This window comes from Coregonus lavaretus, assembly GCF_964263955.1.
Source record: "Coregonus lavaretus genome assembly, contig: HAP1_SCAFFOLD_683, whole genome shotgun sequence".
Taxonomy (NCBI): domain Eukaryota; kingdom Metazoa; phylum Chordata; class Actinopteri; order Salmoniformes; family Salmonidae; genus Coregonus; species Coregonus lavaretus.
The window spans coordinates 142,152-161,624 of NW_028156443.1; the positions used below are offsets into that span (position 1 = coordinate 142,152).

General features: G+C 44.9%; 1 protein-coding gene across 1 annotated transcript; it reads left to right on the top strand.

Moving 5' to 3' along the window:
- Positions 1-185: 185 nt before the first annotated feature.
- On the top strand, positions 186-18,984 carry LOC311126335 (potassium voltage-gated channel subfamily A member 3-like; the record flags this gene model as incomplete). Its single annotated transcript, XM_084200337.1, has 4 exons — positions 186-529; positions 11,619-11,862; positions 13,190-13,657; positions 18,379-18,984. The coding sequence occupies 4 exons, from the start codon at positions 186-188 to the stop codon at positions 18,982-18,984; spliced, it is 1,662 nt and encodes a 553-aa protein (XP_084056463.1).
- Between the last annotated feature and the right edge of the window lie 489 nt (positions 18,985-19,473).

Consider the following 19,473-nt stretch of genomic DNA (forward strand, 5'->3'; position numbering starts at 1 on the left):
ACCCCAGCTCTCGCGCTGTGGGTGGGAACACCAATCGGAGAGAGTGAGAGACAGAGACAGAGAGAGACCGAGAGAGAGGAGACTGAGGAGGAGAAGCCGTGGTGGTGGCAGGCTGACAGGGGCTCGCGGAGGGGGAGCAGCTGGTGCCCCTGCATGGATCTCCACCCCTCTATCTCAGCGTGCACATGGACGACCACCTCAGCCTCCTGCAATCCCCGCCGCCTTCCGTCACCAAGACCCACCAGGACAACCCCGACCTCCGAGACCGCGACACCCTAATAAACCACGGATACACAGAGACAGACATCGATGTGATGACGGTGGTGGCGTGCGGCGGAGACAACATGCTGGAGGAGTTGGTGGTGCTACCAGGTCACCACTCTCTGGACCGGTACGAACGGAACCAACCGGACCACGAGTGCTGTGAACGCGTTGTCATCAATATCTCCGGGCTGCGCTTCGAGACGCAGCTGAAGACCCTCTCCCAGTTCCCTGAGACCCTGCTGGGGGACCCCAAGAAGAGAATGAGGTAACTAGAGTACTTTAGTAATATTGGTTATACTGTGTCTGTATGTTAACTCCTAGAAGAGAATGAGGTAACTTTAGTACTTATATAGATTAGTATACACTTGTAGTGGACAGTGATATTTGACATGTGTGTATACAGTATTCATGATATTATAAATACCTCACATGTGACTCGTAATAAGACGAAGCAATTAGCCTATTAAAATGTTTAGCTGACTCATAAGATAATTAAAATATACAAGCAAGCATTAGGCAATGAGTTTATGTTGACTAGCAATAATTAGTCTGGGAATTGTCTATATCAAAGGCAGATATTTAATTAACATTGTTCAATGAATGGATTCACATACAAGGCATGAAGCTTAAGTTACAAAGCATTAACAAGCATTACAAAGCATCCTTCTAGGCATATAGATCCTGAGGTTAACTCAGAAGACAAAGCATGAACAAAGAGATGCTTACTAGGCCAGAGGCCTTGAAGCCTGAGAATTAATCAAGCAACCTTCCTCCGTGGACTGGATACAGTAAAAGAGAGATAACAAAGGCATTTAATTCAATTTATAACATCTGAAGGTGTAACCTTTCAACCCAAAACCAACCACCGTTGACCAATCAAACGATACCAAGTTTACAGTAACCTAAACACTCCGAGGTCCAGTCTCCAATGGCGTCACAGCATTTAAAGGCTTGTGTGGGGGACGACACCAATGTAAATAAGACAGAATTCCTGAGAGGACCATAAAACCTTTTTGCATATAGTAATTCAGAGTTCACCCTGTACAGATACAAGTAACACAGAGATAATACAACCATATACAGTGGGGAGAACAAGTATTTGATACACTGCAGATTTAGCAGGTTTTCCTACTTACAAAGCATGTAGAGGTCTGTAATTTTTATCATAGGTACACTTCAACTGTGAGAGACGGAATCTAAAACAAAAATCCAGAAGATCACATTGTATGATTTTTAAGTAATTAATTTGCATTTTATTGCATGACATAAGTATTTGATCACCTACCAACCAGTAAGAATTCCGGCTCTCACAGACCTGTTAGTTTTTCTTTAAGAAGCCCTCCTGTTCTCCACTCATTACCTGTATTAACTGCACCTGTTTGAACTCGTTACCTGTATAAAAGACACCTGTCCACACACTCAATCAAACAGACTCCAACCTCTCCACAATGGCCAAGACCAGAGAGCTGTGTAAGGACATCAGGGATAAAATTGTAGACCTGCACAAGGCTGGGATGGGCTACAGGACAATAGGCAAGCAGCTTGGTGAGAAGGCAACAACTGTTGGCGCAATTATTAGAAAATGGAAGAAGTTCAAGATGACGGTCAATCACCCTCGGTCTGGGGCTCCATGCAAGATCTCACCTCGTGGGGCATCAATGATCATGAGGAAGGTGAGGGATCAGCCCAGAACTACACGGCAGGACCTGGTCAATGACCTGAAGAGAGCTGGGACCACAGTCTCAAAGAAAACCATTAGTAACACACTACGCCGTCATGGATTAAAATCCTGCAGCGCACGCAAGGTCCCCCTGCTCAAGCCAGCGCATGTCCAGGCCCGTCTGAAGTTTGACAACGACCCGAAACACACAGCCAGGGCAACTAAGGAGTGGCTCCGTAAGAAGCATCTCAAGGTCCTGGAGTGGCCTAGCCAGTCTCCAGACCTGAACCCAATAGAAAATCTTTGGAGGGAGCTGAAAGTCCGTATTGCCCAGCGACAGCCCCGAAACCTGAAGGATCTGGAGAAGGTCTGTATGGAGGAGTGGGTTTGCACACCCTGCTGCAGTGTGTGCAAACCTGGTCAAGACCTACAGGAAACGTATGATCTCTGTAATTGCAAACAAAGGTTTCTGTACCAAATATTAAGTACTGCTTTTCTAATGTATCAAATACTTATGTAATGCAATAAAATGCAAATTAATTACTTAAAAATCATACAATGTGATTTTCTGGATTTTTGTTTTAGATTCCGTCTCTCACAGTTGAAGTGTACCTATGATACAAATTACAGACCTCTACATGCTTTGTAAGTAGGAAAACCTGCAAAATCGGCAGTGTATCAAATACTTGTTCTCCCCACTGTAGATAGCATCAGAGTTATCCTCAGTGAACAAGTTTCAGATAGATAAGATACATGTATACACAGGAGGTTGCTGGCACCTTAAATGGGGAGGTCTGGCTTGTGGTAATGACTGGAGCGGAATTAGTGGAATTGTATTTGCTCCGTTCCAGCCATTATTATGAGCCGTCCTCCCCTCACCAGCCTCCTGTGATACTATAGTATTATTCTATCACATTCAATATTCAGTGCTCTGGATACTGTAACAGAGAGAAACATTTTGGCCCCTCAGAGGGGGAAGGGCTGACTAGTCCTTTGGCATTGTCCTTTGTACCTGGACCATTTGCAACTCCAGGTGTCAGAGAGCACTTCAATTAGGGTCGAGCCTACACACTCTTAGAGAAGAAGGTGTTATCTAGAACCTAAAAGGGTCATTTGGCTGTCCCGATAGGAGAACCCTTTGAAGAACCCTTAAAGGTCCTGTCTGAGTTCTAAGAACCCTTCTGGGTTTCATTCCACATAGGGTGTTTACATGGAACCCAAAAGGGTTCTACTTGGAACCAAAAATAGTTCTTCATGGAACCAAAAATGGTTTTCTTTTGGGGACAGCCACCCCAAAACCTTTTTGGAACACTTTTTTCTAAGAGTGTATAAAGGTCCTGTCTGAGTCTAAGTTAACCCTAACCCTAACCCCAAGAAGAGGATGTTAACCCTAACCTTCACCACAAGAAGATGATGTTAACCCTGACCTTCACCCCAAGAAGAGGATGTTAACCCTGACCTTCACCCCAAGAAGAGGATGTTAACCCTGACCTTCACCCCAAGAAGATGATGTTAACCCTGACCTTCACCCCAAGAAGAGGATGTTAACCCTGACCTTCACCCCAAGAAGAGGATGTTAACCCTAACCTTCACCCCAAGAAGAGGATGTTAACCCTGACCTTCACCCCAAGAAGAGGATGTTAACCCTAACCTTCACCCCAAGAAGAGGATGTTAACCCTAACCTTCACCCCAAGAAGAGGATGTTAACCCTAACCTTCACCCCAAGAAGAGGATGTTAACCCTAACCTTCACCCCAAGAAGAGGATGTTAACCCTAACCTTCACCCCAAGAAGAGGATGTTAACCCTAAATTTCACCCCAAGAAGAGGATGTTAACCCTAACCTTCACCCCAAGAAGAGGATGTTAAACCTAACCTTCACCCCAAGAAGAGGATGTTAACCCTAACCTTCACCCCAAGAAGAGGATGTTAACCCTAACCTTCACCCCAAGAAGAGGATGTTAACCCTAAATTTCACCCCAAGAAGAGGATGTTAACCCTAACCTTCACCCCAAGAAGATGATGTTAACCCTGACCTTCACCCCAAGAAGAGGATGTTAACCCTGACCTTCACCCAAAGAAGAGGATGTTAACCCTAACCTTCACCCCAAGAAGAGGATGTTAACCCTAACCTTCACCCCAAGAAAAGGATGTTAACCCTAACCTTCACCCCAAGAAGAGGATGTTAACCCTGACCTTCACCCCAAGAAGAGGATGTTAACCCTGACCTTCACCCCAAGAAGAGGATGTTAACCCTGACCTTCACCCCAAGAAGAGGATGTTAACCCTGACCTTCACCCCAAGAAGAGGATGTTAACCCTGACCTTCACCCCAAGAAGAGGATGTTAACCCTAACCTTCACCCCAAGAAGAGGATGTTAACCCTAACATTCACCCCAATAAGAGGATGTTAACCCTGACCTTCACCCCAAGAAGAGGATGTTAACCCTAACCTTCACCCCAAGAAGAGGATGTTAACCCTGACCTTCACCCCAAGAAGAGGATGTTAACCCTAACCTTCACCCCAAGAAGAGGATGTTAACCCTGACCTTCACCCCAAGAAGAGGATGTTAACCCTAACCTTCACCCCAAGAAGAGGATGTTAACCCTAACCTTCACCCCAAGAAGAGGATGTTAACCCTGACCTTCACCCCAAGAAGAGGATGTTAACCCTGACCTTCACCCCAAGAAGAGGATGTTAACCCTGACCTCCACCCCAAGAAGAGGATGAGGTAACTTCTAGTGTTTACTGTTGACTGTTTATTGTATTATTCTCTATGTTAACCCTAACTCTAGCTTATTTTAGTTTTAAGTACATGCTCAAGAATTTGACAAATGTTAAATCCATATCATTCTTTCAGACACTATCATTTTTGTATTCCCTCTACATAAAGGAGCAGCAAACCGCAAGCTAAAAGCACTTGCAGTTTGCCGTTCCAACTGTCATTTTTTTATTTGGGAACCACAAATGAGTGTGTAAACAGTGTTGTCGAACTGACAACTGGAGAAACAAAGAAGTGAGAAGCTGTTCAGATTTACATTTACATTTACGTCATTTAGCAGACCCTCTTATCCAGAGCGACTTACAAATTGGTGCATTCACCTTATAGCCAGTGGGACAACCACTTTTTTTTTGGGGGGGGGGGGGGTAAGGGGGGGTAGAAGGATTACTTTATCCTATCCCAGATGGACTCATACGGTAGCAGGGAGATTTCAGATGGACTCATACGGTAGCAGGGAGATTTCAGATGGACTCATACGGTAGCAGGGAGATTTCAGATGGACTCATACGGTAGCAGGGAGATTTCAGATGGACTCATACGGTAGCAGGGAGATTTCAGGTGGACTCATACGGTAGCAGGGAGATTTCAGGTGGACTCATACGGTAGCAGGGAGATTTCAGGTGGACTCATACGGTAGCAGGGAGATTTCAGATGGACTCATACGGTAGCAGGGAGATTTCAGGTGGACTCATACATGCGTTTCTTTTCAGTCCATTCATCGTCACTTCCTGTTGAACGCGGAACAAGGGAGCGCTCGGATTGTTGTTTCGGAAAGTTTGTTGTTTTGAAAGTGTATTGGAAAGTTTCTTAGTAGCTAGCTAACTTTTGAGTTTGGATCCCGCGGCACAGTTGGCATCTGTTGCTGGGACTGCTACTCTCTGTCCAGTGATCCTGCCGACCAAGGCCAGGTCTGTGGAGCTATTTGGCCTATCAAGCTAGCGGGGTTTTCTTGAGGGCTTGAACGCAGCCCGCGACGCGGTTAGCCATTGTGGCTGAGACCGCAGATTGTCCCGGTTTGTGGCTGTCTAGATCTCTGCTGTTTGTTGTTGTTGTTGTTTTCAGTCTTCCCTGTGACCTGTCCCGTCTGGAACTGAGAGACCTGTCCTGTCTGGAACTGAGAGACCTGTCCTGTCTGGAACTGAGAGACCTGTCCTGTCTGGAACGGAGAGACCTGTCCTGTCTGGAACGGAGAGACCTGTCCTGTCTGGAACGGAGAGACCTGTCCTGTCTGGAACTGAGAGACCTGTCCTGTCTGGAACTGAGAGACCTGTCCTGTCTGGAACGGAGAGACCTGTCCTGTCTGGAACGGAGAGACCTGTCCTGTCTGGAACTGAGAGACCTGTCCTGTCTGGAACTGAGAGACCTGTCCTGTCTGGAACTAAGAGACCTGTCCTGTCTGGACCTGAGAGACCTGTCCTGTCTGGAACTGAGAGACCTGTCCTGTCTGGAACTGAGAGACCTGTCCTGTCTGGAACTGAGAGACCTGTCCTGTCTGGAACTGAGAGACCTGTCCTGTCTGGAACTGAGAGACCTGTCCTGTCTGGAACTGAGAGACCTGTCCTGTCTGGAACTGAGAGACCTGTCCTGTCTGGAACTGAGAGACCTGTCCTGTCTGGAACTGAGAGGCCTGTCCTGTCTGGAACTGAGAGACCTGTCCTGTCTGGAACTGAGAGACCTGTCCTGTCTGGAACTGAGAGACCTGTCCTGTCTGGAACTAAGAGACCTGTCCTGTCTGGACCTGAGAGACCTGTCCTGTCTGGAACTGAGAGACCTGTCCTGTCTGGACCTGAGAGACCTGTCCTGTCTGGACCTGAGAGACCTGTCCTGTCTGGAACTGAGAGACCTGTCCTGTCTGGAACTGAGAGACCTGTCCTGTCTGGAACTGAGAGACCTGTCCTGTCTGGAACTGAGAGACCTGTCCTGTCTGGAACTGAGAGACCTGTCCTGTCTGGAACTGAGAGACCTGTCCTGTCTGGAACTGAGAGACCTGTCCTGTCTAGAACTGAGAGGAGTAACAGCGTAACCTACGTTGCTACCATGACAAAGACCAAAGCCGGCGGGAGTACCGTTATCGAGGACAGTGGTGTCTCTCTATCACACGTGAAGGATCTTTTAAACAAACAAAAATAGTTCTAAAAGCAGTTGTTACAACAACAAGAAAATAGCTTCAAGTGCTTTGTCCAAATACTGGTGGACGACCTGACCAGAGAGGTCCAGGACCTGAAGAACAGTTTGCAGTTCTCCCAGGGTCAGCTCGATGAGTTGAAACAGGAGAACGGCAAGATTACAGCAATCTGTAATTCATTGAGAGAGGACATCAGTTCTGTATGTGAATCCATGATAACAATGACGGATAAATCAGATTATCTCGAGGGACAACTAAAGCGTAACAACATGGTTCTGGACGGAATTGCAGAATCTCCACATGAGACCTGGACGGAGTCTGAGGACAAAGTGAGGGAAATGATCTCTGAGAAACTGAAGATGGACCACAGGAAGATTGAGGTGGAGCGCGCCCACAGGACTGGAAAAAATACCATTGGCCCAGGTGACAGGCCCAGGCCGATTGTCGTCAATTTCTTGAGGTTCAAGGACAAGGTAGCTGTTCTGGAAAGAGCCAAGAACTTGAGAGGAACGTATATCTTCCTCAACGAGGACTATCCTGAAGCTGTGCGCCAGAAGAGGAAAGAACTTATCCCAGACATGAAAGCTGCCAGAGCGTGTGGGGACATTGCTTACATCTGCTATGACAGGCTCATTGTCCACCCTCCCTCCCAGAAGCCTGAAAGGGATGAGAGCCAAGCCTATGGGTTCGTAGCTTCAACCCCGCAGCACACTAATTGATTAATGCTGAAATGTATATATTTTTACTCATGCTTTGTTTGCTCTTTTCAGTATTATGTCTATCGCTGATAAGCAATCCAGGAAAGGGCTGAAAATAGTCCATATTAATATATGTAGCCTTAGAAATAAGGTTCATGATATCAATAACTAACATCAGATAACATTCATATATTAGCCATTTCTGAGACTCACTTAGATCATTCATTTGATGATACAGCAGTAGCAATACAAGGATATAACATCTATAGAAGAGACAGAAAGGCTTATGGGGGAGGTGTTGCTGTATATATTCAGGGCCATATCCCTGTAATGCTTAGAGAAGATCTTATGTCAAGTGTTATTGAAGTGTTGTGGTTGCAGGTTCACTTGGCACATCTAAAGCCTTTTCTTTTGGGGTGTTGTTATAGGCCACCAAGTTCGAACAGTCAGTATCTAAATAATATGTGTGAAATGCTTGATAGTGTATGTGATGTAAACAGAGAGATCTACTTTCTTGGGGACCTGAATATTGACTGGTTTTCATTAAGCGGTCTGCTCAAGATGAAGCTTCTCACTGTAACCAGTGCCTGTAATCTGGTTCAGGTTATTAATCAACCTACCAGGGTGTTTACAAACACTACAGGAACAAGATCATCCACATGTATTGATCACATTTTTACTGATACCGTAGAACTTTGTTCTACATTTTTACATTTTACATTTTAGTCATTTAGCAGATGCTCTTATCCAGAGCGACTTACAGTTAGTGAGTGCATACATTATTTTTTTTATTTTTTTTCATACTGGCCCCCTGTGGGAATCGAACCCACAACCCTGGCGTTTCAAACGCCATGCTCTACCAACTGAGCTACATCCCTCTAAAGCTGTATCCGTAACATTGGATGCAGTGATCACAATATAGTGGCTATATGCAGGAAAGACAAATTTCCAACAGCCGGACCTAAAATAGTGTATAAGAGATCATCCAAAAGATTTAGCTGTGACTCATATGTGGATAATGAAAAAGCATTTGTTGGTTTGATCTGATTAATAAGGAGCATCCAGACGCTAAACTGGATGAATTTAAGAAATTGCTTTTTCCAATTATTGATAAACTTGCACCTGTTAGGAAACTGACTGTTAGAGCTGTTAAGGCTCCGTGGATTGATGAGGAACTGAAAAACTGTCTGGTTGAAAGAGATGGGTCAAAAGGAGTGGCTAATAAGTCTGGCTGCACATCTGACTGGTTGACTTACTGCAAATTGAGAAATTGTGACTAAACTCAACAAAAAGAAGAAGAAACGGTATTATGAAGCCAAGATCAATGATATAAAGAATGATGGAAAACAACTTAGGAGTACTTTAAATGAAATTATGGGTAGAAAGACAAATTCAACTCCATCTTTCATCAAATCAGATGGCTTATTCATCACAAAACCATTTGATGTTTCCAATTATTTTAATGATTACTTCATTGGCAAAGTGGGCAAACTTAGGCAGGAAATGTCAACAACGAACAGTGAGCCATCGTATTCATGCATAAAAAAACATATAATGAAAGAAAAGCATTGCAAGTTTGAATTTTGTAAAGTGAGTGTGGGAGAGGTGGAAAAATAATAACAATCCTCCTGGCATTGACAACTTAGATGGAAAGCTACTGAGGATGGTAGCTGACTCTATGGCCACTCCTATCTGTCATATCTTTAATCTGAGCCTAGAGGAAAGTCTTCATCCTCAGGCCTGGAGGGAAGCCAAAGTCACTCCACTACCCAAGAATGGTAAAGCAGCCTTTACTGGTTCTAACAGCAGACCTATCAGCTTGCTGCCAGCTCTTAGCAAACTGTTGGAAAAGATTGTGTTTGACCAAATACAGTGCTATTTCTCTGTAAACAAATTAACAACAGACTTTCAGCATGCTTATAGAGAAGGGAACTCAACATGTACTGCACTGACACAAATGACTGATGATTGGTTGAAAGAAATTGATAATAACAAGATTGTGGGAGCTGTACTGTTAGATTTCAGTGCAGCCTTTGATATGATTGACCGAAACCTGTTGTTGAAAAAACGTATATGTTATGGCTTTTCAACCTCTGCCATATCGTGGATTCAGAGCTATTTATCTAATATAACTCAAAGGGTTTTCTTTAATGGAAGCTTCTCTAATGTCAAACATGGACAGTGTGGTGTACCGCAGGGCAGCTTTCTAGGCCCTCTACTCTTTTCTATTTTTACAAATGACCACTGGCATTAAACAAAGCATGTGTGTCCAAGTATGCTGATGATTCAACCATATACGCATCAGCAAGCACAGCTAATGAAGTCACTGAAACCCTTAACAAAGAGTTGCATTCTGTTTTGGAATGGGTAGCCAGTAGTAAACTGGTCCTGTACATCAATAAAACTAAGAACATTGTATTTGGTACAAATCATTCCCTAAGTTCTGGACCTAATGAATGGTGTGGCTGTTGAGGAGACTAAATTACTTGGTGTTACCTTAGATTGTAAACTGTCATGATCAAAACATATAGATTCAATGGTTGTAAAGATGGACACCACACTCCAAAAAGCAAGTCCTGCAGGCTCTAGTTTTGTCTTATCTTGATTATTGTCCTGCCATGTGGTCCAGTGCTACAAGGAAAGACCTAGTTAAGCTGCAGCTGGCCCATAACAGAGTGGCACGTCTTGTTCTTCATTGTAATCAGAGGGCTGATATAAATACTATGCATGCCAGGAGAGGAGAGACAGGAGAGACTGACTGCATCACTTCTTCTTTTTATAAGAAACATTAACGTGTTGAAAATCTCAAATGGTTTGCATAGTCAACTTACACACAGCTCTGACACACATTTACCCAACCAGACATGCCACCAGGGGTCTTTTCACAGTCCCCAAATCCAGAACAAATTCAAGAAAGCGTACAGTATTATATAGAGCCATTATTACATGGAACTCCGTTCCATCTCATATTGCTCAAATAAACAGCAAACCTGGTTTCAAAAAACAGATAAAGCAACACCTCACGGCACAACGCCTCTCCCCTATTTGACCTAGATAGTTTGTGTGTATGTATTGATATGTACGCTACGTGTGCCTTTTTAAAAAATTTATGTAGTTCTGTCCTTGAGCTGTTCTTGTCAATTAATGTTCTGTATTATGTCATGTTTCATGTTCTGTGTGGACCCCAGGAAGAGCAGCTGCTGCTTTTGCAACAGCTAATGGGGATCCTTATAAAATACCAAAAAACTTTTATATCGCATAAAATCAGATATCAGGAAATATATAAATAAATCAGCCAGGTCACCCGTGATACAAGTCAGTATTCAATGTCCATCCATGCCTGAGGATGTCGGGAGATGATGTGGAAACTGGCCACTAGGGGGGCAACAGTGAGCGCTGTTACCTTCAAGTAGGTTTCAGTTTTTGGCGTTGTGGATGGTGGATGGGCGTAAGCATCTGCCTCTGGTTGCAAGTTCGAATCCAGCCATAGAAAGGTGTTCTTGATATTTCTGTTTTAAGCCTATCCCAAACCTTAACCCTTACCTTAACCACTCAGAGTTAATGCCTAACCTTGAGATTTCAGAATTAATGCCTCAACTTAACCTTAAAACACTTTGTTTGGAACAACATTTTGAAAAATTTTGAAATTTGATGTTTGAGAAACATGGATGACCATCTAATTCTGACGTGAGACTGTGAGCGCTGAGATAAAGATATCCTCTGATATTGACCGTATTCGCCCAGTGATGAGGTACTTAACGCTGTTGACGGTTTATTGTATTGTTCTTGTTCTGTTAACTCAGAGAGGATGAGGTACAGAAGGACTTACTCTGTACTGGTTGCTGGTTATTGTCTTGTCTTAACACACGTCATGCCTACTGCTGACAATTAATCAATTAAGTATCAATATATCAATATATCTTCGTCTGTTTCTGTGTCTGTCTGTCTGTCTGTCTGTCTGTCTGTCTGTCTGTCTGTCTGTCTGTCTGTCTGTCTGTCTGTCTGTCTGTCTGTCTGTCTGTCTGTCAATCAATTAAGCATTACTACATAAATGTATGTATCGGTCTCTCTCTATCCCCCCCCTTTCCAGGTACTTTGACCCTCTGAGGAACGAATATTTCTTTGACAGGAACCGGCCCAGCTTCGACGCTATCCTCTATTACTACCAGTCAGGCGGGCGCATCAGGAGACCCGTCAACGTGCCCATAGACATCTTCTCTGAGGAGATCCGCTTCTACGAGCTGGGAGAAGAGGCCATGGAGAAGTTCAGAGAGGATGAGGGTTTTATTAAGGAAGAGGAGAGACCACTACCTGACAATGAGCTGCAGAGACAGGTGTGGTTGAGCACAGACGTCTTCTATCATTTTACTCCCTCGACAAAAGCCAAACACACGTCAGAGTTTAGAAATGTTTGTTCCATTGAACATGCAGTAATAATAACAGCATTTTAAATGATCTGGGTCGTCCTTTAGAACCTTCTAGCGTTTCCCCTTCTTCTTCAGTCTGCTAATCCTGTGTGGCTCGGTTGGTAGAGCATGGCACTTGCAACGTCAGGGTTGTGGGTTTGATTCCCACAGTCGACCAGTATGAACATTTATGCAGTTTGCTCCACATTAGTGTGTCTGATAAACGTAAATGTAATGTTGATGTTCCCTTGAGCAAGGAATTTAAAATAACGAACAGAATACAAATGTCTATTTTGGGTGAACTAATACAATATTATCTTATCTTAACCTTTTAAGGATCGGATCCTTTAAAAAAAAAAAATTCGCCTAAAATGACATACCCAAATCTAACTGCCTGTAGCTCAGGACCTGAAGCAAGGATATGCATATTCTTGATACCACTTGAAAAGAAACACTTTGAAGTTTGTGGAAATGTGAAATTAATGTCAGAGAATATAACACATTAGATCTGGTAAAAGATAATACAAACAAACAAATATGTTTTGTTCCATCATATTTGAAATGAAAGAGAAAGGCCACAATATAATATTGCAGTTTAGGCGCAATTTAGACTTTGGCCACTAGATGGCAGCAGTGTGTGTGCAAAGTTTCAGATTGATCCAGTGAAGCATTGCATTACTGGACAATTTTGTATCAAGTCTACCCAAATGTGCCGAATTGGTCAATTGATACATTCTCAAGTACATAACTATAGAGAACATACAAAAATGATATGGTAATACACAATGTAAGTTTACACACTTCCAGGAATGTCATACATGATGAATCATTAGCTTATATACTAACATTCACACATCTAGATGGCCGGGCGGGGTAGGTGTGGATCCAGAGACAGCAGGGATTCAAACTGTAGAACCCAGTTCCTACATTTGAATATAAAAATTGATTTGATCAAACAAAACTATGCTATATTTGATCTCTGGGACCCTTAGGATGACAAATCAGAGCAAGATTACTGAAAGTAAGTACATTGTTCACCTTCAGAGGTGAATGTATCAAACCAGTTGCCGTGATACGTTTTTTGTTGTTGTGCACTCTCCTCAAACAATAGCATGGTATTTTTTCACTGTAATAGCTACTGTAAATTGGACAGTGTGGTTAGATTAACAAGAATTTCAGCTTTCTGCCCATATAAGACATGTCTATGTCCTGGAAAGTTTATTGTTAATCCAGTACCTCTCCTCTCATGTTAAAGGTGTGGCTGCTGTTTGAGTACCCTGAGAGCAGTGGTCCGGCGCGGGGGATAGCCATCGTCTCTGTCCTCGTCATCCTCATCTCCATCGTTATCTTCTGCCTGGAGACGTTACCGGAGTTCAGGGACGACCACAAGGAGCCCGTCCCGGTGGCTCCCGTTATTAACGGCACCGAGCCGTACTTCTCCTCTCCGTTCTCTGACCCGTTCTTCGTGGTGGAGACGCTGTGCATCATCTGGTTCTCCTTCGAGCTGCTGGTCCGGTTCTTCGCCTGTCCCTCCAAGGCCACGTTCTCTAGGAACATCATGAACATCATAGATATCGTTGCTATCATACCCTACTTCATTACACTGGGCACGGAGCTGGCGGAGCAGCAGGGGAACGGGCAGCAAGCCATGTCCCTCGCCATCCTCAGGGTCATCAGGCTGGTCAGGGTCTTCAGGATCTTCAAGCTGTCCAGACACTCCAAGGTACCTAGCACCATCTCTATATAGCACAAACCTCCAAAGATGTGTTCAATGTTCACTATTGCCCTCTCTCTCCCTCTCGCTCTCCCTCTCTCTCTCTGTCTCTCCCTCTCTCTCCCTCTCGCTCTCCCTCTCGCTCTCCCTCTCGCTTTCGCTCTACCTCTCGCTGTGAACTCTCTGTCTATCTATGGTAGGTCTGAACTCTCTGTCTGTCTATGGTAGGTCTGAACTCTCTCTGTCTGTCTATGGTAGGTCTGAACTCTCTGTCTATCTATGGTAGGTCTGAACTCTCTCTGTCTATCTATGGTAGGTCTGAACTCTCTGTCTATCTATGGTAGGTCTGAACTCTCTCTGTCTATCTATGGTAGGTCTGAACTCTCTCTGTCTGTCTATGGTAGGTCTGAACTCTCTCTGTCTGTCTATGGTAGGTCTGAACTCTCTCTGTCTATCTATGGTAGTTCTGAACTCTCTCTGTCTGTCTATGGTAGGTCTGAACTCTCTCTGTCTATCTATGGTAGGTCTGAACTCTCTGTCTGTCTATGGTAGGTCTGAACTCTCTGTCTATCTATGGTAGGTCTGAACTCTCTGTCTGTCTATGGTAGGTCTGAACTCTCTCTGTCTATCTATGGTAGGTCTGAACTCTCTGTCTGTCTATGGTAGGTCTGAACTCTCTCTGTCTATCTATGGTAGGTCTGAACTCTCTCTGTCTATCTATGGTAGGTCTGAACTCTCTCTGTCTATCTATGGTAGGTCTGAACTCTCTCTGTCTATCTATGGTAGGTCTGAACTCTCTCTGTCTATCTATGGTAGGTCTGAACTCTCTCTGTCTGTCTATGGTAGGTCTGAACTCTCTCTGTCTGTCTATGGTAGGTCTGAACTCTCTGTCTATCTATGGTAGGTCTGAACTCTCTGTCTGTCTATGGTAGGTCTGAACTCTCTGTCTATCTATGGTAGGTCTGAACTCTCTCTGCCTATCTATGGTAGGTCTGAACTCTCTCTGTCTATCTATGGTAGGTCTGAACTCTCTCGGTCTGTCTATGGTAGGTCTGAACTCTCTCTGTCTATGGTAGGTCTGAACTCTCTCTGTCTATCTATGGTAGGTCTGAACTCTCTGTCTGTCTATGGTAGGTCTGAACTCTCTCTGTCTGTCTATGGTAGGTCTGAACTCTCTCTGTCTGTCTATGGTAGGTCTGAACTCTCTCTGTCTATGGTAGGTCTGAACTCTCTCTGTCTATCTATGGTAGGTCTGAACTCTCTCTGTCTATCTATGGTAGGTCTGAACTCTCTCTGTCTGTCTATGGTAGGTCTGAACTCTCTCTGTCTGTCTATGGTAGGTCTGAACTCTCTGTCTATCTATGGTAGGTCTGAACTCTCTGTCTGTCTATGGTAGGTCTGAACTCTCTGTCTATCTATGGTAGGTCTGAACTCTCTCTGCCTATCTATGGTAGGTCTGAACTCTCTCTGTCTATCTATGGTAGGTCTGAACTCTCTCGGTCTGTCTATGGTAGGTCTGAACTCTCTCTGTCTATGGTAGGTCTGAACTCTCTCTGTCTATCTATGGTAGGTCTGAACTCTCTGTCTGTCTATGGTAGGTCTGAACTCTCTCTGTCTGTCTATGGTAGGTCTGAACTCTCTCTGTCTGTCTATGGTAGGTCTGAACTCTCTCTGTCTATGGTAGGTCTGAACTCTCTCTGTCTATCTATGGTAGGTCTGAACTCTCTCTGTCTATCTATGGTAGGTCTGAACTCTCTCTGTCTATCTATGGTAGGTCTGAACTCTCTGTCTATCTATGGTAGGTCTGAACTCTCTCTGTCTATCTATGGTAGGTCTGAACTCTCTGTCTGTCTATGGTAGGTCTGAACTCTCTCTGTCTGTCTATGGTAGGTCTGAACTCTCTCTGTCTGTCTATGGTAGGTCTGAACTCTGTCTGTCTATGGTAGGTCTGAACTCTCTCTGTCTATCTATGGTAGGTCTGAACTCTCTGTCTGTCTATGGTAGGTCTGAACTCTCTCTGTCTATCTATGGTAGGTCTGAACTCTCTGTCTGTCTATGGTAGGTCTGAACTCTCTCTGTCTGTCTATGGTAGGTCTGAACTCTCTGTCTATGGTAGGTCTGAACTCTCTGTCTATCTATGGCAGGTCTGAACTCTCTCTGTCTATCTATGGTAGGTCTGAACTCTCTCTGTCTATCTATGGTAGGTCTGAACTCTCTCTGTCTATCTATGGTAGGTCTGAACTCTCTGTCTGTCTATGGTAGGTCTGAACTCTCTCTGTCTGTCTATGGTAGGTCTGAACTCTCTCTGTCTGTCTATGGTAGGTCTGAACTCTGTCTGTCTATGGTAGGTCTGAACTCTCTCTGTCTATCTATGGTAGGTCTGAACTCTCTGTCTGTCTATGGTAGGTCTGAACTCTCTCTGTCTATCTATGGTAGGTCTGAACTCTCTGTCTGTCTATGGTAGGTCTGAACTCTCTCTGTCTGTCTATGGTAGGTCTGAACTCTCTGTCTATGGTAGGTCTGAACTCTCTGTCTATCTATGGCAGGTCTGAACTCTCTCTGTCTATCTATGGTAGGTCTGAACTCTCTCTGTCTATCTATGGTAGGTCTGAACTCTCTCTGTCTATCTATGGTAGGTCTGAACTCTCTCTCTGTCTATGGTAGGTCTGAACTCTCTCTGTCTATCTATGGTAGGTCTGAACTCTCTGTCTGTCTATGGTAGGTCTGAACTCTCTCTGTCTATCTATGGTAGGTCTGAACTCTCTCTGTCTATCTATGGTAGGTCTGAACTCTCTGTCTATGGTAGGTCTGAACTCTCTGTCTGTCTATGGTAGGTCTGAACTCTCTCTGTCTATCTATGGTAGGTCTGAACTCTCTGTCTGTCTATGGTAGGTCTGAACTCTCTCTGTCTATGGTAGGTCTGAACTCTCTGTCTGTCTATGGTAGGTCTGAACTCTCTGTCTGTCTATGGTAGGTCTGAACTCTCTCTGTCTGTCTATGGTAGGTCTGAACTCTCTGTCTATGGTAGGTCTGAACTCTCTGTCTATCTATGGCAGGTCTGAACTCTCTCTGTCTATCTATGGTAGGTCTGAACTCTCTCTGTCTATCTATGGTAGGTCTGAACTCTCTCTGTCTATCTATGGTAGGTCTGAACTCTCTCTGTCTATCTATTGTAGGTCTGAACTCTCTGTCTGTCTATGGTAGGTCTGAACTCTCTCTGTCTATCTATGGTAGGTCTGAACTCTCTCTCTGTCTATGGTAGGTCTGAACTCTCTCTGTCTATCTATGGTAGGTCTGAACTCTCTGTCTGTCTATGGTAGGTCTGAACTCTCTCTGTCTATCTATGGTAGGTCTGAACTCTCTCTGTCTATCTATGGTAGGTCTGAACTCTCTGTCTATGGTAGGTCTGAACTCTCTGTCTGTCTATGTTAGGTCTGAACTCTCTCTGTCTATCTATGGTAGGTCTGAACTCTCTGTCTGTCTATGGTAGGTCTGAACTCTCTCTGTCTATGGTAGGTCTGAACTCTCTGTCTGTCTATGGTAGGTCTGAACTCTCTGTCTGTCTATGGTAGGTCTGAACTCTCTGTCTATCTATGGTAGGTCTGAACTCTCTCTGTCTATCTATGGTAGGTCTGAACTCTCTCTGTCTGTCTATGGTAGGTCTGAACTCTCTGTCTGTCTATGGTAGGTCTGAACTCTCTCTGTCTGTCTATGGTAGGTCTGAACTCTCTCTGTCTATCTATGGTAGGTCTGAACTCTCTCTGTCTATCTATGGTAGGTCTGAACTCTCTGTCTGTCTATGGTAGGTCTGAACTCTCTGTCTGTCTATGGTAGGTCTGAACTCTCTGTCTATCTATGGTAGGTCTGAACTCTCTGTCTGTCTATGGTAGGTCTGAACTCTCTCTGTCTATGGAAGGTCTGAACTCTCTCTGTCTATCTATGGTAGGTCTGAACTATCTCTGTCTATCTATGGTAGGTCTGAACTCTCTCTGTCTATGGTAGGTCTGAACTCTCTCTGTCTATCTATGGTAGGTCTGAACTCTCTGTCTATCTATGGTAGGTCTGAACTCTCTCTGCCTATCTATGGTAGGTCTGAACTATCTCTGTTTATCTATGGTAGGTCTGAACTCTCTCGGTCTATCTATGGTAGGTCTGAACTCTCTGTCTGTCTATGGTAGGTCTGAACTCTCTCTGTCTGTCTATGGTAGGTCTGAACTCTCTGTCTATCTATGGTAGGTCTGAACTCTCTCTGTCTATGGTAGGTCTGAACTCTCTCTGTCTATCTATGGTAGGTCTGAACTCTCTCTGTCTGTCTATGGTAGGTCTGAACTCTCTCTGTCTATCTATGGTAGGTCTGAACTCTCTCTGTCTATATATGGTAGGTCTGAACTCTCTCTGTCTATCTATGGTAGGTCTGAACTCTCTGTCTATCTATGGTAGGTCTGAACTCTCTCTGCCTATCTATGGTAGGTCTGAACTCTCTCTGTCTATCTATGGTATGTCTGAACTCTCTCGGTCTATCTATGGTAGGTCTGAACTCTCTGTCTGTCTATGGTAGGTCTGAACTCTCTCTGTCTGTCTATGGTAGGTCTGAACTCTCTGTCTATCTATGGTAGGTCTGAACTCTCTCTGTCTGTCTATGGTAGGTCTGAACTCTCTCTGTCTATGGTAGGTCTGAACTCTCTGTCTGTCTATGGTAGGTCTGAACTCTCTCTGTCTGTCTATGGTAGGGGCTCCAGATCCTGGGCCAGACCCTGAAGGCCAGCATGCGGGAGCTGGGCCTCCTCATCTTCTTCCTCTTCATCGGAGTCATCCTATTCTCCAGCGCCGTCTACTTCGCCGAGGCCGACGACCCAGACTCCGGCTTTAGCTCCATCCCTGATGCCTTCTGGTGGGCCGTGGTCACCATGACTACTGTCGGCTACGGCGACATGCACCCGATAACCATCGGCGGGAAGATCGTGGGCTCTCTCTGCGCCATCGCTGGCGTGCTGACCATCGCCCTGCCCGTCCCCGTCATCGTGTCCAACTTCAACTACTTCTACCATCGGGAGACGGAGGGGGAGGAGCAGGCGCAGTACCTCCACGTGGGAAGCTGTCAGCCGCTGGCGTCCGAGACGGAGGAGGATGGGGGGATGAGGAAGAGGAGCAGCTCTTCATCGCTCAGTAAGAGTGAGTACCTGGTGATAGAGGAACACAGAGGACTGAACAGCAGCACCTTCAAACAGCAGCAGAACTTCCCCACGGCAACCACCGCTACCACGACAACAACCATGACACAAAACAACACAGCGAACAGCGTCAGCATCAACAAGAAGATATTCACTGACGTGTAGTCTATGGCGTCATAACGGACTCATGGATGAATGTATGTAGTGCTTTAACAGAAGGGGTTGAATGAGGGGAAACCCATCACCAGCATGCACCTCCAGGCCCCATACCTAAAGGGGCTATCTACACGAAATGATCTAAAGTATGTGGACACCTGCTCGCCCAACATCTCATTCCAAAATCATGGGCATTGATATGGAGTTGGTCCCCCCCTTTGCTGCTATAACAGCCTCCACTCTTCTGGGAAGGCTTTCCACTAGATGTAGGAACATTGCTGCGGGGACTTGCTTCCATTCAGCCACAAGAGCATTAGTGAGGTCGGGCACTGATGTTGGGCGATTAGGCCTTGGCTCGCAGTCGGCGTTCCAATTCATCCCAAAGGTGTTCGATGGGGTTGAGGACAGGGCTCTGTGCAAGCCAGTCATGTTCTTCCACACCGATCTCGACAAACCATTTCTGTATGGACCTGGCTTTGTCCATGGGGGCATTGTCAT